The 26,813-nt window shown below is 42.2% G+C and overlaps 1 protein-coding gene across 1 annotated transcript in view; it reads left to right on the plus strand.

Moving 5' to 3' along the window:
- The window catches only part of Cfap58 (cilia and flagella associated protein 58), a 103,478-nt gene that overhangs the window by 40,520 nt on the left and 36,145 nt on the right, over window positions 1–26,813 (plus strand). The window contains exons 10-15 of the mRNA XM_046450449.2: window positions 3,955–4,116; window positions 4,717–4,863; window positions 10,705–10,845; window positions 11,798–12,021; window positions 14,788–14,899; window positions 16,960–17,064. Of these exons, the coding sequence (XP_046306405.1) occupies window positions 3,955–4,116; window positions 4,717–4,863; window positions 10,705–10,845; window positions 11,798–12,021; window positions 14,788–14,899; window positions 16,960–17,064 (891 nt within the window). The remainder of the gene's footprint in view (window positions 1–3,954; window positions 4,117–4,716; window positions 4,864–10,704; window positions 10,846–11,797; window positions 12,022–14,787; window positions 14,900–16,959; window positions 17,065–26,813) is intronic.

The following is a 26,813-nucleotide window of genomic DNA, read 5'->3' on the forward strand; positions in this document are numbered from 1 at the left end:
TGGACCAATGGTACAGAATAGAGGACACAGAAACCAATCCACAAAACTACAACTACCTTATATTTGATAAAGGGGCTAAAAGCATGCAATGGAGGAAGGATAGCATCTTCAACAAATGGTGCTGGGAAAACTGGAAATCCATATGCAACAAAATGAAACTGAATCCCTTTCTCTCGCCATGCACAAAAGTGAATTCAAAATGGATCAAGGAGCTTGATATCAAATCAGAGACACGCCGTCTGATAGAAGAAAAAGTTGGCTACGATCTACATACTGTGGGGTCGGGCTCCAAATTCCTCAATAGGACACCCATAGCACAAAAGTTAATAACTAGAATCAACAAATGGGACTTACTCAAACTAAAAAGTTTTTTCTCAGCAAAAGATACAATAAGAGAGGTAAATAGAGAGCCTACATCCTGGGAACAAATCTTTACTCCTCACACTTCAGATAGAGCCCTAATATCCAGAGTATACAAAGAACTCAAAAAATTAGACAATAAGAGAACAAACAACCCAATCAACAAATGGGCCAAGGACCTCAACAGACACTTCTCAGAGGAGGACATACAATCAATCAACAAGTACATGAAAAAATGCTCACCATCTCTAGCAGTCAGAGAAATGCAAATCAAAACCACCCTAAGATACCATCTCACTCCAGTTAGATTGGCAGCCATTATGAAGTCAAACAACAACAAGTGCTGGCGAGGATGTGGGGAAAAGGGTACACTTGTACATTGCTGGTGGGACTGCAAATTGGTGCAGCCAATTTGGAAAGCAGTATGGAGATTTCTTGGAAAGCTGGGAATGGAGCCACCATTTGACCCAGCTATTCCCTTCTCGGTCTATTCCCTAAAGACCTAAAAAGAGCATGCTACAGGGACACTGCTACATCGATGTTCATAGCAGCACAATTCACAATAGCTAGACTGTGGAACCAACCTAGATGCCCTTCAATGGATGAATGGATAAAAAAATGTGGCATTTATACACAATGGAGTATTACTCTGCATTAAAAAATGACAAAATCATAGAATTTACAGGGAAATGGATGGCATTAGAGCAGATTATGCTAAGTGAAGCTAGCCAATCCCTAAAAAACAAATGCCAAATGTCTTCTTTGATATAAGGAGAGTAACTAAGAACAGAGTAGGGTCGAAGAGCATGAGAAGAAGATTAACATTAAACAGGGATGAGAGGTGGGAGGGAAAGGGAGAGAGAAGGGAAAATGCATGGAAATGGAAGGAGACCCTCAGAGTTATACAAAAGTACATACAAGAGGAAGTGAGGGGAAGGGGAAAAATAATATAAGGGGGACAAACGAATGTCAGTAGAGGGAGCAGAGAAGGAAGAGGGGAGGGGAGGGGAGGGGAGGGGAGGGGAGGGGGGATAGTAGAGGATAGGAAAGGCAGCAGAATACAACAGACACTAGTATGGCAATATGTAAATCAATGGATGTGTAACTGATGTGATTCTGCAATCTGTATATGGGGTAAAAATGGGAGCTCATAACCCACTTGAATCAAATTGTGAAATATGATATATCAAGAACTATGTAATGTTTTGAACAGCCAACAATAAAAAATTTAAAAAAAAGCCAACTAAAAAAAAAATAAAAAATAAAATGCAATACAATGAAAACTAAAAAAAAAAAAAAGAAAACTCTTGCTGGTGGTATGGAAATGTAAAGTGTTTCCATCTTGGAAAGCAATCTAACAATATTGTTAAAGTTAAAAATATGTATGTTTTTCAAGCCAGCTATTCCACTCCTGGGAATCCATCCCCCAGAATTAAAAGCACAGGTGAAGGAGAACACAGGTACAAAGTGTTTCCTGTGACCTGGTTCAAAGTGGCAGAAAAGTGGAAACAAGTGAATAGTCACAGAGAAACAGCCAAGAGAGGGTGTCACACTCATATTGTGGGACATTATGCACCTTTAGAAGGGAATGGACTGGAGCTATTTCAGATGATTTCTCCAAGGCATTATTACATCTAAGAAACAGAGTGCAAACATGTATTCCAAGATCCCATTTGCCTAAAAATAAGAAAACAAAACCTCCAAAGCAAAGCAAAACAAAAGACAAAGAAAAAAAATTCTTGCAGCTGTATACTTACTCGTTGACCAACTTGGTGAATATTACTTCTTCTTTTTTTTAATTTTTACCTCAGTTTCTGTCCTTGCAAAATTGGGAGGTGAATCATCACATTTCATCACATTTCATAGGAATCATCACATTTCACAGGAATTTTTGTAATGATTAAATGAGTTAATACCCATAAAATGCCATGTTCAGAAGAAGCACCTGATGAATATGAGTTTTTATTGTTATATTTGTAGGCCTGAATAAATTATGCAAAACTCAAAAGAAAAATATGAAAGGCACATATTAGATGGTTAACCAAGTTATACTACATGGAGAGGGGTGGTTATGGGAGTTCAAGGGAAAAGGAAAAGCCAAGCAAATAAAAGAAATGTACTTTTCCCATTTATGAATTTATTTTAAATTATGGAATTTGTATTATGTATAAAGGAACTAAGATTTTTTAAATGGAAAATGTACTGGTAAGTATATCAAATTAATTGCTCCAATAAGAAAATAATACAAAATGATATGTATTGAAAGACATTTACTAAAATTGAATCCCATCCTTCCTTAAATATTTATACAAAAACTTTGGAAGATGCTTCTATAAAGACATAAAGGGTAAATATTTTAAACAACAGACTTCTATGGTCCTTATCCACCTTTAGTTTCTAGGCATAATGTCACTTCCTCTGAGGAACCTTTTAGGGCTGTTACTTCAAGTATGTCCTCATTCTTCCATTCTGTGTCACATTGCTCTATTTCCTCTAATTATAACCATGAGTTAAGAAAAATCCACTAAAATGACATGAAATCTCCATAAGAATTTTCTCCTTATGTGTTTTAGCCATTGAACATTAATTAGGCACATTAGTTTCATTGATTCAATGTTTTCTTCACTAACATTTTTCTTCTTAATGGATTTTGTTTTGGGTTGGGCATTTCTGGGGGTTGAACCCAGGGGTGCTACACCCTAGGCCTCTTTATTTTGTTTTGAAACAGGGTGTCTTGCTAAGTTGCTGAGGCTGGGCTAGAACTGACACTCCTCCTGCCTCAGCCTCCCAAGTCACTGGGATTACAGGCGTGTGCCACCAGGCTGAGCTTTCTTAAGGAATTTTTAAAGAAGTCTGTCCTTTAAAAAAAAAAATGAATTTCTGTGGACCTGCAACTGAGACTCGTACTTTCTACTCTATGAGCTGATGTTGAGAGGAATTGACTGAAGCCGGGATTTCAGGCCCTGATTTTCATACTTGCCAAAAGGGGGTGGTCCTGCTGGCTTCCCGTTTTCCTAAAAATGTTGTGTGCACAATAGATTGCATTTTTATGAAGTCCTCTGAGTTCCCTTGCTGGAATGGCCTTGACATTGGTAGGACACAGTTTCAATTGCTGTCAAGGGCTAAAGGCCACTTTTCTTTCTGGTGGTTGATGTGATAAAGCAGCCTGTATGGCCAAACAGCTAAATTATGTCTTATCTTTCTAGTGCTTTCCCTTAAGCTCTGTATAATAAGCCTGTGGCTTTTTTTTCTTTTCTTTTCGTTTTTGGTGGGTGGGGTAGTCAGGAGAGACTTTCCAGAATTGAAAGAATTTTTCCATCTTTTTCTTTCTTGTGTTCACAGAATAACTGTGTTAAGCCTTCATAATTGAGCAGAACTGCAGTGCAGATGAGATATATGCTTGCACCTAATCAGTGGGGTGGAATTTCTGTGTTGTGCTGCCATGATTATTGTCGCAGTCAGATTTTCTGATCGCTGGCATCTCTACCAGCCACCTTTAGATTAAAAACAAAACAAAACAAAACTCTATTTGTCCCATGACCGTAAGCACAGATGGGCTGTTCAAGCATATTCCTATACTTCTGTTTCCTCCAGGTCCTCATGAACATGGAAGACATAAAAATCCGTGAAATGCAGATTTTTGACTATAGGAAAAAAATAGCTGAATCGGAGACTAAGTTAAAACAGCAACAGAACCTGTATGAAGCTGTGAGGTCAGACAGGAACCTGTACAGCAAAAACCTGGTTGAAGCGCAGGTAAAGAACATATTTATATGTTTGCATTTTGACTCTTGCTCACCCTGGGTTAAAAGAGGTTCTGGTGCCCTCATGGCAGGAGTTAAGATGAGATTAAGAAGCAGTCCTGTGCAATTCACCTGGGAAAGAAGACTGATTCATACAGAACTGTCAGGTGGTTTGAAATGGAAATGACACAACTTCATAGGATGTGGAGATCATGGTCCTTCTTTTAATTATTCTGTAGGATTACCTTTCTCCTCTTTGTTATTTTTAAAACTGCTAATGGCAACCGAGAATCAGAAGCGGCAGTACACTCTTGTCATTTAATTGCAGAGCTTTGCTTTGAAATATTTTAGCTATGATGTTTGTTGTGCTTCCAGTTCCTTTAATAAGGAGAGGAATAAAGGGTTGTGTGTGTGTGTGTGTGATACTCATTATGTATACTTTGTATATGTCTCATGAGACTGTTTTGAGTCATTGCTATGAAGTACTTTGAGGTTGACGGGCATTGAAGACACAAAAGAATTGCCCATCGTAATTGGTCAAGAGAACTTTGTCTCGAACTTCCATAGAGATGGTGATGCTTATTTGATTCACTTTCTTCTTTCTTTTTGTTAGAATGAAATAACAGAAATGAAGAGAAAGTTAAAGATTATGACCCATCAGGTAGATCAGCTGAAAGAAGAAATCTCTGCCAAAGAGTCTGTGCTTGTGAAGCTGAATCTGGAACAGCAGCGAATAGAAAAGGAGAAGGAGACACTAAAGGTACAGACCTTATAAGAGACACGGTGGACCAGTGGTCCACTGACCCACTAGGGACAGTCTCCACTCACTGAAGGCACCCAGGGGCGGGGATGACAACCCAGGCTGCTGATGGTCTTCACTGCCGGTTTCCCAACCCATCCTCAAGAGGCATCAGGGCTTGCAGTGGAACAAGGGAGGGAGTGGCACATAGGCAGAACAGCGTGTTTATGCTGGCTGTCCTGCATCAATGGAAAGAGAAGATACCCAGATGCCTAATAAGTCCTTGAGCTCTCAGATCTCACAGGATTTTCCATCTGCAGCCCTGGTCCAGCTCTGTGCGCTCACCCAGCCCTTCCCAGCTCCTCTGGGCCTTTAAATTTTTTTTTTTTAAATTTATTCTTGGTAGTTATACATGACAGCAGAATGCATTTTGATTCATTGGACACAAAGGGAGCACAACTTTCATTTCTCTGGTTGTGTCTTTCTATATGATGACAGTTTGTCTCTCTGTTCCTAGTCAAGTTCCTTTGTGTATGTGTGAATTTTCTGCCTGAAGAATCATTAACTACCAGGTGTGAGAGATTTGTCTTCACCTGGTTTGCTCCCAGCCAGGTTCATGTTCACTTTCCTCTGTGGGTCTAAGAATTTTGCAGCTGTTCTTCTAGGGACCACCTGTCTCCATAGATCTTACTAGGGCATATCCTTCAAATCTACCAGTGTAGAATATTCTGTTTCTACTAACATAAGGACTCTGAGAAAACATACCAAATAATTAAACCATTTCAAATTCTCTAACCAAACATGTTTCACTGCACACATCACTAACCCTGACATCATTTCCTTTCCCCCTTGGATCCAATGGATTTCCCTTTTACTTCATGTGACTAAAGGAATTAAAAAAGGAGACAATGGTGGTATTTTTTCCTTTGAAAATGTGCATGCTTCAGAACTGCTCACAGGAACCGTTTATAACAAATTAGAGACTGAACACCTCAGTTTTGGCTATATTAGCTTTCAAATGTAGTCCCTATCTTAAAAAAGTATGTCTAGCATTGGACAGATTTAATATCACATTTCCTTGATTCTAAGATGCCATAGATAGAAATATACACTCTCAATCTAATAATGGGTAGGTTTTGGCAACCTAATGGTAGGTTTTCATGGAAATAGAACCACTGAGATAAGGTTAAAAAAAAAAAAGATACGGTCATTGATATATTTACCTGAGACTTTTATTTCTCCAACTGCAACTTATGATAGAAAAAGAATAATTCTGCATTAAATTTTATTTACATATAAAGAAATATACATGCATTTTTTAAAACTTGAAAATATCCTAAATCTTTGCCCTAATCCCCTGTTCAAACACAGTTTCATGGGAGCAGTTCATCCACCCTGGAACCTGCAGTGGGATGGGGTTTATTTGTTGCTGAATGAATCAGAAGGATCTCATTATAAACCTTGCTTCACCAGGGGCCTCATGGCCCACGTTATCAAGGCTTCCGGGTAATCCATTGGGTGAATCATTTCTTTCTCTTGGAGGATGACATTGATTCTCTGTTTCCCAAGTGATGCTTTATCCAAGAGATTAACTATTACCTATAGCTGAGTCCAGGGTGGAATTAATTGCCTGCTGTAAAATTCTGCTCTCGAATAAGTGATTTCTGTACAAAAGACCAATACTTTGATGTGAGTTAGTATTTACTTCAATTATGTCCTCCACCAACAGGCATCTACGTATAGCGCCAAAAAAGCATCAAAATAAAATAAAATAAAATAAAATAAAGGGCATTAGGGTCCTGTTTTGTGGCCCTGGACCAGCAGAGTTGATAGCTGGTGGAATGAAGGGTGATTAAAAGGTTTCTGCTCTGGAGGGTGAGCTCCAGATGGGGAATCCCTGGTTGGGATGGCTTTGGGTCACTGGTTGGAGGCTTTGTGGAGCTGGATGCTTTTTCTTCCAGCATTTCACATTAAGGCAAGAGTGGGGAACAGAGGAAGAATACCCACCTGATTTATTATTTGAGGTTATCCAAGGATGACTTGCAGTGGTGCTCCGACTGGATAATTTCAGCCTATCATTAAGCCTGTTTGACATTCTTTAGAAAAATATGACAGCTCCAGTGTTGAGTTTCAGCCTCTTGACTTTTTCAGCTTAAGAATTTGAATCACATTCTACACAGGTCTCTGGATTTCATGCATCTAAAGTTTGCAAACCAACACGGGGTGGGGGAGGGAGGACTGATTCTAGTAACTTTGCCCCATGACACATTCATCTTACTTTTGTGAGGTCTACAAAGTGGTGTGTGTACATAATCCCCGATGGAGGGACAAGCCTAGCCTGCTTGCTAGGATGATATACCTCTCGATAGGACAACCCAATCTTCTTCTCCAAGCCTGTAAACAAACAATTGTCATCATATGTCACCATCACCCTCTTGTATCCTCCTCAAGTGAAAAATTTTGTTCCTTCCCAAATTCCTTCTCCAGTTGCTACCGGGTTCTTTGGACTTCTTGGGATTCTGGACGATGTCAGCATATCATGGTTATGACAATGTCAATGTTCTCTGTAGATGTTGCTGCATCCGTGTCCCCTTGCCCAGTCTGTGCCAGTCCTGTTTTCATCAGCACCAAAGGGGCCATCTTGTTTGCAGTGTCTGTCTTCTAGTCCTAACAGGTCCATGATTCTGTCTCATCACTTCCCAATCATCCCTCATCTATCTGACAGCACTTTGATTCTTGGTGAATAATCCAACGACAAATTCTCTTGGGTCCAGAGCTCAGTACTACATTAGGACCTCGCTCCAGGGCACCACATCCTTTTACTTAATGGATTCTGTAGTATGACAGAAAGGGGGAGCTGTTATCTGAGAAAGGGTGGCAGGGACGAGGTGGGGAGAGAAAGACAGCCTACTTCCTCTGTGGCCAGAAGACTTCGGTCGTCCATGCAGGAACGGACAAGGTTCTTGCAAGGGTAGCTCTTGAGATATGTTTTATGCTCCAAGCAAATGAGATGGTATGTAGTTTGTAAACACCTTCCACAAAATCATACCATGACAGGGGCAGTGACTGAATGGTGTGTCCTGCCATCTCATTACAACTGCCTGCCACCAGTAACACTTTGATGGGTGCAGAAACCTCAGGTCCCTTCCAAGATGCTGCTTGATGTGATTTTGGGTGCACAGCAGTTGTTCCCATCTTTCCTGGGTGAGACAGCTCAGATTTATAACTGCTAAATGTATTAGACCCAAGGTATTTTGTTGATGTTCACATTTGCTGCCAGCGTCTAATGCCACATCTTGTTTACAGCCCATAAATTTATGACATAAGGAGACCACTCGGAATTTTGATATATTATGAAACAAGCACCCAGCAATGCCAAACGCACGAACGGTTTTACATTCCAGACAGATACTTTTACACACTGTTGATTGCATTTTAATATAACAGGGGTTTCATTTTGTTCTGCTGATGGATTCTGATCAGCTCTCAGCACTTAGGAACAGAGAAGTGAGTGTTGCAGGTATGGGAAAATAAAAGTTTTATTAAAGGAAGCAGGAGCCAAACAGGTATTTTATTGCTGTCTCTGCTGTCACCTTAAATGATTATAGAAACAGAAAGGCTGGTTCTTCCCTGACTTTCCTATCAGGCAAAACCTGTAAGTGGTAAATACTAGACCAGATCTTTTCTCAATAAGCATTTCATTTTGCTTATCCCTGGAAAAAAACATATTTCATGAATGAACAAACAAAATGTCATAAAAGAAACCCCTGGTTTTATATTACAGTAGCTGGTTGCATTTAATTTGCACATCTCTTGCTGGGATCTTGGTATCTTCTGCGGTTTGGGGGGCATTCATGACTGCTGCTGAGGTGTGGCATTCATGACTCTTGGTGTTCATGAGTGAGAGGCAGACCTTGACCTGAGTTGGGTTGGTTCACAGGCACGTGTAAGAATGGAGTTGTCTATTGTCTTGGTGACCTTTCTGGGTGTGTGTTTATGTGTGTGTGTGTGAGTCCCAATATTTACTTGAAAGGAAAACTTACAAGTCTTTCACTGTCATCTGGCAACCTGCAAGCAATTGACACATTGAAGCCTTAATGTCATCTTATCATGTCTCCTGTGAGCTCAGGCATGGTTTGGGGGGAAGCAAAGCTCTCCCTCCTCATTCGATTGGGTCACTTGTCCTTCTCAGCTGGGCACAAAACCTCTCAAAGACACATTTTGGTTCCTCAGTGTGTGCTCCATCCTGTGCATGGTGTGCAAAGCCCTTCCCAGTCCAGCCCAGCTGCTTACCGGCCTCACCTCCTGCTGGTTCCTACCTAGCTCTCTACTCCAGCCACAGGGAGTGTGGCTTCCTGGTCTGCCTCCTTCTCGACAGCCAGGGACCTGACTGGTTCTTTCTTCTCTACTCCAGGCAGAAGTGGAAACTCCTTCCTGTGTTTTCTCATGTCCTCCTCACACAGGTTGATGGTGTGTTCACCCCAGTGGCTCTGTTCATCGTCTCCAGTGGGTGCGGGATCCTTCTTCTTACTTCTGATTTCACTGGGATCGATGGGGTGGTGACAATAGAGGGAACACAGGCTTTGGCATCCAAAGCGCCTGGCTGGACTCTCAGCTCTGCTACTTACTGGCTGTACTTATTTGCTTTTTTGTCTCTGTGATTGCGTTAGTAAAATGGAGAAAAGAGTTGGTAAAACATGCAGCATTGTGCCGAGGGTATGTAGTCACAAACCTACTTGTGGAATAGAAGTGGGTTGTCCTTCAATGAGAAGAATTTCTCTCAGTTTATAGCACCTCTTCCGCATCATTCCTGTGCTTTCCATATAACCTCGAGGGCCACACTCAGCTGTGAGCTCTCTGATAATGTGTCCCTGATGACCCTGGTTCACTGATGACTTTTCCTTTGATCTCCTGTGACATAAATTTACTTCATGATTAAAAAAAAAGCTACTGAAAAATTGTTGCCTGGGCTAATTAATATTTGCATAATATTTGTGTATCATCTGGGTTGGAAATATCTTAGGACTAAGACTTACATCTTTTTTTTTTTTTTTTTTTTTGGTACCAGGGATTGAATTCAGGGGCGCTCGCCACTGAGCCACATGCCCAGCCCTATTTTGTATTTTATTTAGAGACAGGGTCTCACTGAGTTGCTTAGTGCCTCGCTGTTGTGGAGGCTAGCTTTGAACTCTGGATCCTCCTGCCTCAGCCTCCTGAGCCACTAGGATTGTAGGCATGCGCCACTGTGCCTGGTGGCTTACATCTTTTTTTTAGCTGGGTCATCAGGGACACATTATCAGGGACACATTATCAGAGAGCTCACAGCTGAGTCTGGCCCTTCTTTCTCATCAGGCTGCTTCCATTAGATAGACACATAGTAGTAGTTCAAATTATTTTTGGCTAATTTGATTTCTGCTTGCAATGGGCTCTTTCTTTGCAGTGAATGTACTGGTTGCGTTAGGACCATGCCTGGAATGGAAGCCTGTCCTCACCCCTGCATCTTCCTCTGCTCCATTCTTAGTGAATTCTCTTGGTGAGAGAAGCCATGCTGTGGAATACCAATGAAGCTACATGTATACAGACAAGTGATAGGAATCCCTCAAGGGCACAACTCACAGAAAAACACGGTCACCGTAATGGGCATTGCTATTTCCTTGTCAGTGGCCCTGCATGCATGTGTGTGTGTGTGTGTGTGTGTGTGTGTGTTGTAGGTCTCTGTTGGGCTTGTGAGAGTGATCAAATCATGTTCAATGAAACATCAAAGAAAGCATAAGCCTAACTGGGCATCTAAACCTGGGCCCTGTCGTCCTGGTTTGTGCTGCTGTTGAAGGAAATTTGTTCAAATCATTTACTCTTTGTCAGGCGGAGCTGCAGAAGCTGAGACAACAAGCCCTGGAGACGAAACACTTCATTGAAAAGCAAGAGGCTGAGGAGAGAAAACTCCTGCGAATCATTGCTGAGGCCGACGGGGAACGATTGAGGCAGAAGAAGGAGTTAGACCAGGTAGAGTCTCCTCATCAGACTCTCAACCGCAGTCACGAGTGATCAATTCCAATTTTTATGACTCCTCTGTCCTCTTTCAGCAATGCCAGCCTTATTGGGAGGTCAGCAGCAGAGGCCCATCTCTTGTTGATTGGGGATGAAATAGTCACTCATTTGATGGGCTTGTATTTACAAGCACTTCTTAGGCATCAGTTCCTCCTCCAGGCACAGGGGACACTTTGGTCAAGAGAAGCACGAGTTCCCGGTTCTCAATGAGCTTACGTTCTAGGGCAACATAATAGCTCATATGTAATTGCAATTAATAATTACATATTTGGGAGCTAGAAACTCAAATGCATAGTGTGGGGCTTAGAAACTTAAATGATTTCAAGGACCTAGCAGAGAAAGTTAGTCCCTACAAGAACGCTAAGAAGTGGTGGTACTTGACCAGACTGTTGAAATTTAAACATCAAAAAGCAAACGGGTTGAAGCGGCTTGGGAGTTGGAGGCTGGAGGATTGCAACTTTGAGGCCAGCCTGGGCAATCTAGCAGACTGTCTCAAAATTAAAATAAAAAGGGTTGGGTATATAGTTCAGTAGTAAAGTGCTCCTGGGTTCAATCCCTAATACCCAAACAAACAAACAAACAAAAACCAAAACAATACAAAACAAAAAATGACAAATGGGTTGGAAAAAATATACCATCAAATAAAATGATCCACCCACGGGCCAAGAATTTTTGGATCGCTGGGCTATTAACATTATTACAAATTATTTATTGCACAGTGGTTTCTGTGCAAAGGGACCCCAGACTCTAGTGGAAGGAGCCCAGTGTTGAGGGTCTAGCAGGCGATTCCAGTGGCCGGTGCACGTGGCGCCCACATGGGCATTTGCTAGATATTCGTGGGCTGAATGAAGGCTGCAGCCACAATGAAAAGCGCGACTTTTCCATTCCTGGGGGCCCTTGTTTCTAGGTCATCAGTGAGAGAGACATCCTGGGGTCTCAGCTTGTTCGGCGCAATGACGAGTTAGCTTTGCTCTACGAGAAGATCAAGATCCAGCAGTCGGTGATGAATAAGGGGGAAAGCCAGTACAACCAGAGGGTGGAGGACATGCGGATCCTCAAACTTGAGATCAAGAAGCTTCGCAGGGAGAAGGGGATTCTCGCCAGGAGTGTGGCTAACGTGGAGGAACTCAGGTAACTGGTAAGGGCATGGCACTCTGCGGGGAGGTTCTCACGATTGTTGGTCATTGAAAGTCTTCATCAAATTAACTGGATAAATGGATTCTGCATGATGAAATTATCAGCCAAGAAAGATTAAGAACTTTCCCATCCACCCTACATTGCCCACCAGGCAAAACGAAAACGAACTTGTTTCCTTTCAAGGAATTTTGGGCAAGTGCAAAAAGGTGGCACATGCCTGTCATCCCAGTGGCTTTGGAGGCTGAGGCAGGAGGGTCACGAGTTCAAAGCCAGCTTCAGCGACTTAGAGAGGCCCTAAGCAATTCAGCGAGACTGTGTCTCAAAATAAAAAATGAAAAAAGGGCTGGAGATGTGGCTCAGTGTTAAAGTGCTGCTGGGTTCAATCCCTGGTACCAAAAAAAGAAAAAAAATATTTAAAAGAATGATTCTGGATTTTTAAAAAGGACATTTCAAGTCATATCACAAACACCAACTAGTCATGATTCAGGAAAATTTCTTTCCCCAATGAAAAAAGGTGGATTTCTTTAATAAGGCAGTGTGTAGGGGGTGGAGCAGCAATATTTAAATTTCATCCGGGTAACTTTACACTTTGTTCTTGGAACTACATATGGGATGAAAAGAGGTAGGTGGAAATTTTAATTCTATCACTATTTGCAAATCTGTTTTCTTAGAAGGTAGTCAGATTTTCTCTCTCACTCTTGATTTATCTTTTGCAGCTTTACTTTAGCTTAGTGTGTATCTTCGTCTTTTTTTTTTTTAATCTGGGGTGCCTGAGATCTACTTTTCCTTGGGGAAAACAGTGCTTTGTTTTATATGGGGAGCTGCAGGAAACCAAATAAGAGCATCTGATCTTTTCCCAGTAGCTGTCCATATTCTCCAGGGGCTTGTAGAGGAAGTCTCCTTGACCACTCCTGATAAGGACACAGTTTGGATCTGCTTCTTAATTTAATTGAATTAGAAGATAGTTTTGATATTTAGACACAGGGAATATATTCAGGAATACTAAGACAGCCACCATCAGGGATGGATCAATACTTTTTTTTTTAATCTTTTAAAGAATTGCTTGTATTTCGGGTAATGAAAGTAGTGTAAATTCATTGTAGAAAACATGGGAAATGCAGAAAAGAAATCTAAAGAAGAGCTTTGAGAATCACTCATACCTTTACTACCATTGACATTGTAGAGACAAATGGCTTCATTCTAAGTAGCTATTGAAAGATCTCCAGTACTATCAGCCACCAGTTATTTTTATGACACCCATAGAGGGCCAACTTTTACCCATTTCTATTCAATAGTGCTAGTTTGTGGACAATGGGTTTTATTTATTTTTTTTTTTCAATGAGAAGACAACTTGATACAGATTGGGAGCAAGCAGTCATGAATTCTAATCTCAGCCTTGTGTGACCTTGGGCAAATCACTAAACTTCTCTAAGCTTTTGACTTGTAGTTACAATAAAATATGAAAACAAATGTAATGTGCCTGGCACAAAGTCTAATAGAAAGCAAGCCATCAAACATGGTAGCCAACATTTTGCCCTCTTCTTCCAAAGACACCCTAGAGAATCAAAGTGTTACAAATATGCTTTTAATTCTAAGCACCTTGTTCTGGGCTCCCTATCTCATGTGAACCTCATGCAGTTAATTCGAATGGTTTGTCTTGCTAATGAGGGGAAGTTGTATTATTGGTTTAAATGAAGCAATTAAGTAAGAAATGGCTTAGTATTAGTGATCTGCACACCCAGAGCAGACAAGGACAGATATTAATGTCCTCATTGCTCCTGTCAATGCAAGTGCTTGCTGCTTCTCCACCTCCCAACCAAACTTCTGGTTGATAGGGTGACAGGTAGCTCACAGGATCCCGAGGACGGCTGCAGCACAGTCCTATTAACTAGAGATTCCTGAAGATTTTGCAAGTATGTCTGAGGCAGAGCTGGTGCCTGGGACTTTTTCAGTCACCTGTGTGCTATGGTTGGGGAATTCCAGGTAGAAGATCCTCCCAAATCCTGACTCAGTGTCTCCTGGTCCTGGCTGCACAGGAACATTACCAGTAGAACTATAAACCCCATGAAGGCCAAGCCCTGCATCAAACCGGACCAAGCGGAGTCCCTCTGGAATTGGGTTCAGGCAAAGGGATGTTGTCAGAGCTCTCCCCCCGCCCCTCCCATGATCCCAATGTGTGGCGTGCAGTGAGGGTGGAGGTGGAGGCCTGACTGCTGCCAGGTGGTCCCCTGAGTCTCAATAGCTCTGTTAGGGGCTGTGTGCTCATTCATTGTACTGTACAAACACTTAGAAACATTGAAAAGTATATTGAAGCTCTTGTAATTCACCTCTGCACCTCCTTCATTTCACACACTTCTAAATTCCGTGAATATTCAGAATCAATATTCTAAAGCCTGTCACATTTTTGTTGTTGTTTAAAGCGAAGGCAAGAACTGATATCATTTACGCCTTAACCAGATTTGAGAGGCTGGTCTCAGTGTTCACAAAAGTCCCCTGAATTCCAACTTTCTACCCAAGATGTAGTTATGTATGTAGCCATTTAAAGAGATGATGTTCAGCTGGGTACAGTAGCACATGCCTGTAATCCCAGAGACTCTGAGAGGCAGAAAGATTGCAAATTTGTAGTTAGTCTGGATAACTTAAGACCCCACCTCAAAATAAAAAATAAAAAAGACTAGGCATTAGCTTGTGTGTGTGTGTGGGGGGGGGGGATCAAATGGGCAGAGAATTTCTTTGCAAAAGAAAGTCTGTGTTATTCAGGCAGGAGTTTTTTCACATGCAAAGAGAATTCTTGAAGGAGAGAACCCGCTGCAGAGCCCTGGAGGAGGAACTGGAGAACCCCATGAATGTGCACAGATGGAGGAAGCTCGAGGTAACAGCCGCTGGAATGTTCTTCCCCTCCCCCATCTTCTCTCCTACCCTGCTGGAGGCTTCTAACCTAAAGCACAATTAAGAAGTGCCCTTTAATTTAATGCTCTGCAAATTGTCACCTAGCATGTAAGACTGGCTGCAATACAAATTGGGTTATTCCAGAACCAGATGCTCCATTTGAATTCATTTGAGTTTTGTTTTAAAAGTCTGGAACGAAATCCTTTCTGCCTGAAAAAAGACCCAGTGGAAGCTGTGTACTGGCTTCACCAATTGCCATTTCTTTTTCTCATTTAGGGAGTTTGTGGTCCACCAGTTTTCCCTCAACTGCCTGTCCATCTTGGATTGCTAATGGCCTTTAGCTACGTGGGCCACCAGCATCTTAATCATCTTTCAATTGGTCTTTGCATTCTATTTTTTTTTCTTTCTTCCATGAAAAATGATTTTGTGAAAGAGCCCTCTTTGCAACGCTCTAGCCAAACCCTTTAGGATCTGGGGACATAGCCAAAGTCTTAGAGGTAGAAGATGGGCAATCAGTTTCCTTTGATATTTTGTGAGTTCCCGGTGGATATCATCACCAGCACTGCAAATAGCAGTTAAAGATAAACTCCTCTTATTCAAGAAAAAGAGGGCCCTCTCCTGGTTGTACCAAGCAATGTGGGTGCCAGAAGAGGATTCCAGTAAATGAACAATTAGGGTGTTGAGAGAGATAAGTCTATGATACAAGAAAGATCAGGGCAGGCTGGAAAATCAGCTAACTAGGTTTTTGTTTTTCATTTTTATTTTTTCCTTTTAATGAAGAAAGCATTAAGGCTAATGCATTATAAATTGTTATGTAAACATGAGGCCTGAATTTTAATAACATCCAGTCCTGCCAAGAGATGTGTGCCAGACCTAGTCCCAATATATGGGTATCAATTGGCACTGCTCAGTGCTTCTCAAAGTCAGAGTCAACAACATCTCTTTAATTTCCCTTTTTTTTGACCCTCATTTATTCCTCTTCACATGCCAAGTGTGGTGTCTCCTTTACTAGCTCAGCCACCGTGTGGATCTGTCCGGGGAAGTGGAGCTGAAGTGTTTAAATCCATTTGCCATCACATTCGTTTATTCCGTGTGTTTTCAAGCAGATCTTTCAAGTTTCCAACTCGGCGTCAATTTCTATTTTAAAAAATTAGAAAATGAAGACTCTGGGAGACAGTTAAAAATATTTAGCTTGCTAGATTAATTCAAAACGTCAGAACAGTTGAGAGGGAAGTTTTGGCTGGTGGACTGGAGGACAATGGATCAATTTATAACCATAGGTCTTGTTCAAATTGTGCACAGATAGCAATTGAAGAGACATCAGAGCCGTATATGTTAATAACTCCATCCAGGAGTGAAATACCATGGCCGTATTCTGTAGCCAGTTATTAGCAGAGGTCCCCACCCTGTAGCTATCCCCATGGGGAACTGTATTGAATCTTCTTGGTGACGGTGACCAAAGGGGAGTGGATCCTAAAACTGAGGGAACAAAGCTCATTCCTATGGAAACTGGAGCTGGGAGGGACAGCCTCTAACCTTGGGATTGACCTACAGCAGCAGCATTTGGAGCCTGGTGTGTGTGGGCCTTGAATTCAGCTCTGGCCTTCACCAATCTGGGCAAATGACCTAACTTCTCTGAGCCCCAGTTGTGTTATCTGTAAGAAAGGAAGACAAATACTGTCTTATGTGGCTAAAATGAGTTGTAGGAAATGCAGCCCAGTGTACCGATGGTGACAGAGAGTCAGGTCTCATATACAGTCCCTGTCATTATTCTCATTATTCCTACTGGTGGAGTCAACACACCCATTTCCCATATCTTGGCGAACTAGATCCCTAGATAAGACATTGGAAAACCATGGTGGGGTGGTGGGCAGGTAATTATGACTATCCCACCTGTCATGCTTTGTTTTGTTTTAATTCTCTTTACATTGATGCTGTGGCTTTGCAGGATATCTCAATAAAACAATAATTATTTTACGTAGGGACCTTGGTGTTTTGAAACTGATGACCTCTGAGCCGGTTTTTGCTCTTCCCCTCGGACAGGCCAGCGACCCCAGTACCTTTGAGATGATACAGAAAATTCACACCCTGCAGAAGCGCCTCATCAGCAAGACCGAAGAGGTGGTTGAGAAAGAGCTGCTCCTTCAGGTAGCATTGCGTTTTCTGCATCCGGCAAACAAACCACTTCCCCAGAGCCGCCTTCTCCAGGGCTCTGTCCTGAGGTTGAGCGGTTCCCCAGCGCTGCACGCCCCGTGTTTACCTGTAGGTGGCAACAGCGACTCACACTTAGAGAACAAACGCGGCCTGATTAATTGTTCTTTTCTGCTGCGATCACTGATATTTCAAGAATTCTGGAAAATTAAGTTCAAGGCTAGACTCACTGCAATCGGGTAATGTGAGCATTTCTTTTTCCTCGCTTCCCTGCAGCTCTATTTGACAGATCCTTTTAAATACTTTTCTTCCTATCTTCCTATAATATGAAATGCTGTGATTTTGATTTTGAAAACAAGCCTTCATGTGCCGCACCAATGAGCCGTCCTCGTGAAGGTCTGTGTGCAGGAAATGGAAAGCTGCCTTTGGAGATCCGATGCAGGAAGTTTTCCCTGAACTGATTGGCCTGTGTCTTTGTAGAGACATCTGCTGTGACTTCTACCCCTCCTCACTCTCAGCCCCGCCCTCTTCATTCTTCTCCTGGCTTACCTCCTGCCAGAGGCTGTGCTGCCTGGGGGCTGGCCTGCCTGTCTCCTCTGCTCTTCCCAGTCCAGGGCTTGGGTACTGTGATCTCCAAGGGATGGACCGAGAAGTCAGGGCCCAGGAGGTTGTCGTGGCTAAGAATGACAGTGTCGTGCCAGATGGCCTGGGTGGGAATCCTGCCTCTACCGATTTGTAGCTATTTGAATTTAACTTCTTTGCACTGGAGGTTCTGAATCTGTGTTATGGGACAATAGTAGAACCTTTGGAGAGGGATGTTGAAAGATCTTACCATTCTCCTTAGCCCATGGTGTCTAATAAATAGGAGAATTATTCATATTATTTCTCATTCCCAAGCCCATAATCTACCTAGTAGAAGTAGGAACTTATAGACATTTTTAAGCAGCATCTGCCCCCTGCTATTTTACCTTTGATCTTAAAAGAGAGATTTGGGTATACAGTAAAGTTGGTTTTAATTTTAATTAATTAGTTAATTTTTTAGGGGGTACCAGGGATTGAGCTCAAGAGCACTCGACCACTGAGCCACATCCCCAGCCCTATTTTGTATTTTATTTAGAGACAGGGTCTCACTGAGTTGCTTAGTACCTCACTTTTCTTAGTCTGGCTTTGAATTCGAGATTTTCCTGCCTCAGCCTCTGCTAGGATTACAGACGTGTGCCACCACCCGGCTCTTTGAAATTTTTGAGACTTGCGTTGTGTGAGCTAAGTGGTTGGTTTTTATAACTGTTCCTTGAGTTTGAAAAAGTTCCTAAATATTCAGGGGTCAGGATTCTATATTTATTTATTAGAACAACCTTGTTAATTGTATTGTCCAAATCCATACTTTTCCCAATTTTTGGTCTGCCGAATGACTGAAAAAAAGTTTGAGGATTTGTCTATTTCTCTTTGAACTTCTGTCATTTTTAAACTTCAAGTACATTTTATATTAGGATCATAATAGTGAGTAAAGGTTTACAGATTTTATTTCTTTCTGGAATTGTGCCTTTAGTATTTTACAAGACCAGTGCCCCTCTCCCCCCACTGCCCCGCCCTTTGGATGGAATTTGAGAGCCTTATGTTAAGTGAAATAAGCCAAACTCAGAAAGTCAATGGTCATATGTTTTCTTTCAAATTTGGAGCTTGAGAGAGAAATAGAGAGAGAGAAAGAAAAAAAAGATGCAGAGGTGGGGGTGGGGTGGGAGGAGGTGGAATCTCATGAAAAGAGAAAGGAGATCAGTAGAGAAGAGGAAGGGGATCAGGGAGAGGAACAGGGGAGGTACTGGGGACTCAAACTGACTAAATTATATTGTTATGTTGTTGCACGTACAAACATGTAACAACAAATCCTACTACTACATATAATTATAATGCACCAGCATTATAAAAAACTAAAAAAGAGCGTTCCCAATAGAAATTAACTTAAAAATGAATCTGGTGTTTGTATAGCTCCACCAGTTGGATTTAAAAAATGTTTTTTCTATACTTTTACAATTTTAGTGTCCTTATATTTTAGGTAAATCTCTTGTAATAAAAAGAAATCCAGCTAGGCTATTTTATCTTTTTATTGGTGTGTTTAGTTCACTGATGTTTATTGAGAACCTTAGATGTTTTTCTATCTTCTTATTTTGTATTATTTAGCCTGACTTTTTTGTTTGTTTGTTTTTTAGTGCTCAAAAAGATCCTCTAATCCTGCTTTTCATTAGATTGAGTTCTCCTTATTCCCTCTTCCCCTCTCCTCTGGTCTCCTTTTCCTCTGTGTTTCTGCCTATGCCTTCGTCCTATTTGTTTCTTTTTCCAAAGAGTCACCATCACTCCATGCAATTTTCTTTTTCTTGGATTCCATTAAATATGCTCTCCTAATTTCATCTCTGTCTCTCTCTTGGATTCCCTTAAAAATTTAACATGTGCTGTTGACATCAAACTTTAACACATCTAAAATTGATCAGCATCTTCACCCTTCTTACAAGTAGCACATGCAGTGCTTTAATGCCAGTTACCCCAGTGTTCCCAACATTGGTTATTGTCATTATTATTTTATGGAATTGGTGTATTCAGATTTACCAAGTTGTACCCTGATTCTTTGGTTTTCTCCTTCTCTACATCTCCAGTTTTCTCCTCTTTGCTTTTTGAAGTACATCTTTTCATCCTTCTTTCAGTGATCTGTTCTGCAATGGTTACCACTCTCTTTAGCTTCTCTGAAAAAAAATTTTTTTGGCCTATTTGTAAAAAGATTACTTGGGGATTCTATTTTCTATTTGCACTCTGAAGATATTGGTCCTTTGTGTCCTAGTTTCTAGTGATCTATTGAGAAGTTGGTTGTACATCTAATTATAATTGCTGCTTTTGAGGAAACCTGCCTTTTCTTTGGTTTGATTGTTCAATCTTCTTTTTGCCTTCGGTGCTTTTGAGTTTCAGCACAGTGAATCTTGGTGTGAACTTAATGTTACTTATTAAGCTCAGAATTCACTTGATTTCCTGAGTCTGAGGATTCCTCTGTCTTCTACAGTCTCTCCTTCATTCTCTTTATTTATTTATTCCTCTGGAGCCCTTTTTAGATATGTGTTGGGTTTTCTTATTTTTTTCCTTATCTCCAGACCTTGTTGATATCTTCCTTCTCTCTCTCTCTCTCTTTTTTTTTTTTTTTTTTGGTGTGTGACATTTTCTTAGCTTTCTCTTCTTGCTCATCAGTTCTTTCTTAAAGTGTGCTTATCTGCTAATAGTCACTGAGGTTTTATTTCCAATGATTTTATTTTTATTTTCTAGGGATTCTTTTTCACATGTGTCTGATTTTTGTTGACACTATGTTGATCTTTCCTCATATTTTATTCCTTCCTTTATGTCTTCACTTAATTTAAAATACATTGTATATTCTTTATCTGAGTATTTTATTATTTGAAATTCTTGAGATTTTTTTTTCTGTTGTTAGTTGTGACTGCTGACTTCCTTCATGGTGGATTTTGTGTGTGTGTGTGTGTGTGTGTGTGTGTGTGAGAGAGAGAGAGAGAGAGAGAGAGAGAGAGAGAAAGAGAGAGAGAGATTGATTGATTCTGGATTGTGAGCTCATTTTAAGAAAGCCTTTGTTTCTAGGCATGAACTGGGGAGGCTGAGGCAGGAGGATCATGAGTTCAAAGCCAGCTTCAGCAAGCAAAACCCTTTTTCAAAAAAATAAATAAAAAGGGCTGGAGATGTGGCCCAGTGGTTAAGTGCCCCTGAATTCAATCTCTGGTACCAAAAAAAAAAAAAAAAAAAAAAAAAATTCTTTGTTTAGGAACTTGGGAAGGGTCCAGGATAAGAGCAGCTCCCTTACTTGTTTCTACTAGGTATCCTAAGAGATATCATTTGCTTGGATTATTTTTTTTATGTTAAATCTTTATCTTGGGGCTTCTTGGACCACTTGGTTAACTTGTATTAGAACCCCAGCCTCTTCTGATGGGGACCATGGATTCAAATTGTCTGAGAATTAACTTTTTTTCCCACCCAGAACAGAGGAGACTTAGGTGGGTTTCCCTGTGGTCCTCCTGTCCCTTCCGTTGTATTTTTCACTGAGGGTGTAGCTTCTTTATGTGGAGGAGTTTCAGTCTCAACTCTCTACACCAGCCCAGCACCTCAGCTTCTGTCCTCTTGTGGCTGCTGAAAGCCAGGCCCTTTTTTACAGTGAGTCTGGTCCTTCAAGGGATGACCTCCATTTGTAGCTCTTCACTGCTTTAGGTCACCTTTTGATTTTGACGTTTGAGCAAACTACTTGTAAACTCTGCTCTGTGAGGAAAGGGATGGGTTGGTTTATTTAACATGGGCATTGCTGTAGGTTTTAGATTTCAGGTTATTTTGCCTGACATGTTGCCGTCAACAGAAACCTCTTGTTCTAATCCCTAGTGTTCTCATATGCAAAATTGGGACAATAGTAGTACCTACTTGAAGAATTGAGCACATTGATGCATATGAAGTTCAGAAGAGTGTTATCATTGACATTACTATTATTATTATCAATAACATTATTAATCACCAAGAATTTTTTCCAGGTCTCCAAAGTTTAGCATCCTGTCTCACTCTTCTTTGGTCAATTTGTCATTCAATCTGCTATCCCCCCCTTTTTTTCTGAGTGATTGGGCTGCTCTATGCCTGCTGTGAGATTCCCCGTAGCTTGTGTTACCCCAAACAATATACCTTGCTATCTCAGCAAAGTCCCAGATGCTCCATGGGATTGGATGGTTTCTCAATTCCATGTGTTTTATTAAATTTTAGAGAAGTCCTGGGCATTCATTCACAACAGGACAGTTTGCAATGATGAAAAATTTTGGTTGAATTCTTTTTGAGCATCAGAATAATTTTTAACTATTAAATTTTATAAAATAAAGTTAAATTTTAACTATTAAATCTGTGTTAAGGTGTGGAAGAGACCCCAACATTTCCAAGCAGCAGATAAGATGGGAACCTATCTTCCCCATTTGTCTCTGAGCTCTTTGAACACTTTATAATTTGTTTCCAACTTCACTGCCAGATGCAGTATGAGGTATATAAAAATAAAGGACAAATAAAGGTGGACAGGCTTTTGGCCAGGACCACTTCTTCCTCTTCAGACTGTAGTGTAAATGCTTTGTTTCTTTTTTCTTTTTGGTACTGGGGATTGAACTCAGGGGCACTCGGTCACTGAGCCACATCCCTAGCCCTATTTTGAATTTTATTTAGAGACGGGGTTTCACTCGTGATCCTCCTGCCTCAGCCTCCCAAGCTGCTGGGATTACAGGGGTGCCCCACTGTGTTTGGCAGAGGATTTGTAACTTAAGCAGCCCTTTCTTCCTAGGTTAGGTGTCCTGGTCCATGTTCCTATACCTTGGCTTCTCCTTTACGTCACACATGACATTTGCAATTTTTGAAATCATCATAATTGTGTGTTCAATGATTCTTTCCTTCTGGAACATAAGCTTTACAGAGGCAGGCCCTAGCACCTCACCTATTAATATTGTCTAGGAATTGATGACCTGTTGGAAGAACAGCAGTCCTTCAGCAAGTAATGTCTTAGACACATTTATGTCCTATCTTCAAACTGAGAGGCTAGGGAATTATTCCTCTTGTTGCCTTTGCATTTTTGTTATTAACTCTAACTTTGCAGGAGTCTGCAATTTACAGTGGGTTTATGGATCTATAAACTCAATGCAAACTGCAGTGTCTCTGTGTGCTGAGGCAGGCTGATTCATGTGCATGTGCTCAGTTCTCCCTTGCTCAGGGTTAACATGCAAATGGCTCTGGAGCCTCACTTCCTCACTTTGCAGATTCAGAGGGAAAATGAAGACATCTGTATTTTTTGCCGGAAATGGTATCTTCTTTTTCCCTCCAGGCCACTCTTCCCTTCAAAGAAACAAGAGCAAACAAAGCATACTTGGGGTGCATCACCTGGTGGCCTCTCCTCTCTGGTATTGCTCCATGTATTCTACCTCTCTTCTAAACCCTTAAAGTTAAGTTTTTTTTTTTTTTTTTTTTTTTGTGGTACTGGGGATTGAATCCAGGGATGCTCTACCACTGAGCTACGTTCCCAGCCTTACTATTATGAGAGAGGCGCTTATTAAGTTGCTGAGGCTGCCTTTGAACTGGCAATCCTTCTGCTTCAGCCTCCCAAGTCTCTGGGATGAAAGGCTTGTGCCACCATGCCTGGCTTACTACTTCCTTTTTAAGCCTCTGCAGGATGAGGCAGGCTTGTGCCTTGAGTAACTGCTGTTCATTACCTAGGTATCATGACATCATCATCATCATCATCTTCACCATCAACACGGCATTGGCAAGATAGCATGAGAATAGGAAGCTGTAACCTCCTGCTAGAAGCACTTAGAAACACAAGGGACACCCAAACAGCTGGAACTTGTTTTTCCCAAGCACTTAAATACAGGGAAGCAACTCAAATACCCTCACCCTCAGAGCCAAGCAACAAACAAGAAAGAGCCAAATGAAACTTGCTTATCCCAGTCTGAAATGGCCACTCCTCAGGGCTTCAGGGTGAAAGGCAGGAGGGAATATGAGGGGAACTTCAGCATGGGGGGCTTGGGTCCTATCTCTTGGGTCCAGCCGAAGGTGGGCTTATGCTATCAAATCCCCCATTTTTCAAGAATAGCTGTAAATGTGGACTTTCATGTTCATGTATTGAGTTTTACCTAGTGGCCACCTTAACAACACGGAATGAGCTTTCCAGAAACAAGTCTGTCAATGACCCCTGGCCCACAAGTGGGTACTTTGCTGTATCTAGCTTCAAGGCCTGGGGGGAAGGAGATGTAAAGAAAGAGCAGCCATGCAATCAGCTTTACTTGTTTCGATTTCTTTGATCTGGTTCTCTGTTGTGATTCTTTGATGGAAGTGCAGAGCCTGAGAATCAAAAGGGAAAGAGGAGATGGGGAGGGAGGAGAAGGAGCAGGCCGCGGGCCCTGTGGCAGCATGGCAATCCCAGGTTGGGCTCCACAGTGGAGACAGACAGGGCGGGTGGGCTCCACAAAGATATGCCTTCTTAACATGTCTTTCCCCTTGCTAATGACCCTTAGCTTGATTTTATACACTTTTCTAAAACTGAAAAGGGTTTCCCTGAGTTGTCAGAAAGACCAAAAGTGGCCTCCTGCCTGTGATGCAGGCCACAGCAGAAGAACCCTGAATGTGCATCTGCTCAAGAGTTACAGGGCGTCACCTGTGTGCTTAGGATCCCGGGGTGAATGAACCAGGCTTGGTTCTGGCCTTGAAGGATCACATAGTCTGTAACCACAGGGTAACAAGAGTGGTGTTCCATACAGGACATCAGGGCACCCTGAACGAGGCTTTGCCCTGCATATGTGTATTAGTTTGGGTTCCCTCAAATCAGACACTGAAGTGAGGTTTTGGGTTCCAGTCCTGTGGGAGGTGGTCCCTCCCAAGCTGAATCAAGGGAGCAGGAGAGTGTTCCTCCCTGGCCACCCACAGAAACTACTGCAGAATTGTGCTGTCAAGGAGAGGGAGGTCAGACATGTGCTCAATGGTTCCCCACTCCCCATTGGTTGAGATGCCCGGGGTGGGGGGGGGTGGTGGGGGTGGGGGGGTGTTGAGCTGCTTCTGAATGCAGATGGAAGGGCCTTTGCTTATCTCCACCCTCAAATCAGAGAAGCCCTGGCTTGAGGCAGAAAAGCTGACTCCGTGTACACTCGAGGTAGAAATTGCCAGAGTGGTCCGGGTGTGCCCTTCGGGTGTGCCAGGCATCTCAGCTCAAATTATGAGTTTGGAGCTGCTGAGGGGGTGGGACTTGGCCTCAGAAGTGTCTGCTACATGAGATCAGGCTTCAGGCAAGTCCTGAAGACCACCAACCAGTGGACTCCCACACTTGCTTAGCTACTCACCTAAGTTATAAATTGCCTTGACCGTAAAAGCAGAGGCAACTCAGGTTCGTCTTCTTCCACTCTCCCACCCTCACCGACGGCAGGTTCAGTTAATATCCAGTAACCAGATGACACGATCATACCTAGTTTGTTTGAAAGGCATCACCCCGATTTTCTTCTAATCACAGCCTTTCCTCACTGACTGCTCACTGAGTGCCAGCCACTCCTTTCCCTCTGCTCAGACCTCAGGTGCTGCTGGCGAGCACACCGTGAACACCAGTGTGCCAGGTCGGGGGGTGAAATGCGATTTACCTTAGAAAAAGAGACGAACATGACCTCCTAGCATGTTGGTGCTGGGTTATCTCACCCTGAGCGTTCATTATACAGATGAGAACACTGAGGACCCTCCCCTTCAGTGTAGAAGTAGTGATGAAGGACTGCAGGGTATTACTTAGAGGGTTATGATGGCTAGGAACACGCTACCTGCAGTGATCCAGGTGAGAACGCTACCTGGTGAAGTTCATCATGGCAGAACATCATGGCAGAAGGGTGTGGTGGACGAAAGCAGCTCAGGACATGGCAATCCAATTCTAGGAAATGGGCGTGGCTCTCAGATACATAAATCATGAACAGAACCGGAAATTGCTGCTTCTTTGCTGACCTCTGGGTCCTGCTCTTTCAAGGTGAACTTTCTCTCTAATTTAATTTTATGATTGACTGGATAGAAGTCTGGTTTACTTAACTGTAAAATGGCTGGAATGATAGGAGGGTGGGAATGGATGGGCGCAAGTTTCATCAGCTGTTCAAGGGGAAAGGACCTCACATAGCCTATTTTTAAATTATTCCCCAGTAAGTGTCTCCCTTTTTCTTGACCTCCTGATATTTCTGTGTTTATTATCTACCGTGTCTTAGACATCGCTCTAAATGTTTTATATGTAGTATTTCATTTAACGGTCACAGAAACCCAAAAAGAGTCGTTATCATTTCCTTTTACATACGGGGAGACACAAGGCCCAGATAGGTTAAGACATTGTCCTGGTAGAACATGGAGTTAAACTTTGGCAGTCTGCCACCAAAGGCTCTTCACCACCATAGCATGTGGTGTAAGAACTGAATTTGTTGTATTCAGACTGCCTTGGTCATTTATGGAGAAAATTCACATTTGTCACGGCATCTGGAGGCTTGCTATTGCAGGTGTGGCCCCAGGGCCAGCAGCACTGGCAACCCACAAGAGCTCTTTAGAAATGCAGACGCAGCCTACCCTATGTCTGATGCACCAAATCTTTATCTTCACAAGACCCCCAGAGATTACTGGTTTGGTCCAAGAAGTATGGTTGCCCTAGAAGCTGATCATCTCTTTCTCTGTGGGAGCCTCCAGTGTTCCAAAGCAGGAGCAGTAGAGTGAGCCCAGGATGGAGCCCCATGCCTTTGTCTCCTGGCTTCAGACCCAGGGCCCTGACTGGTTGGTTAACCTCCCTTAACTTGTGGCTTCCTTTTCTGGAACCTGGAACTCATATCTCCTCCACTTCTCCTTTTGCATTGCTGTGACCAAAAAGTCCTGCCAAGAACAACACAGAGGAGGAAAAGTTTATTTAGGCTCACGTTTTCACAGGTTCATTCAGTGGTCAGTTGTCTGTAGCTCTAGGCCTAACGTGAGGCAGAACGTCATGGTGGAAGAGTGTGGTGGATGAAAGCATGTCAGGACGTGGCAACAATATAAATCCCAAAGGCCCCCCTCCCCAAGTGACCTGCCTCCTCTAACCACACCCTGCCTGCCTGCAGTTACTGCCCCATTAATCCAGATCAGTGTGTTAACCTCTCATAATCTTTAACCCCATTTTACTTCTGAGAATTCTTTCATTGTTTTACACATGAACTTTTTGG

The sequence above is a fragment of the Marmota monax genome, unplaced genomic scaffold, assembly GCF_021218885.2.
Source record: "Marmota monax isolate L192 unplaced genomic scaffold, Marmota_monax_Labrador192_F-V1.1 WCK01_AAM20220418_F8-fsc00004, whole genome shotgun sequence".
In the NCBI taxonomy this organism is placed as follows: domain Eukaryota; kingdom Metazoa; phylum Chordata; class Mammalia; order Rodentia; family Sciuridae; genus Marmota; species Marmota monax.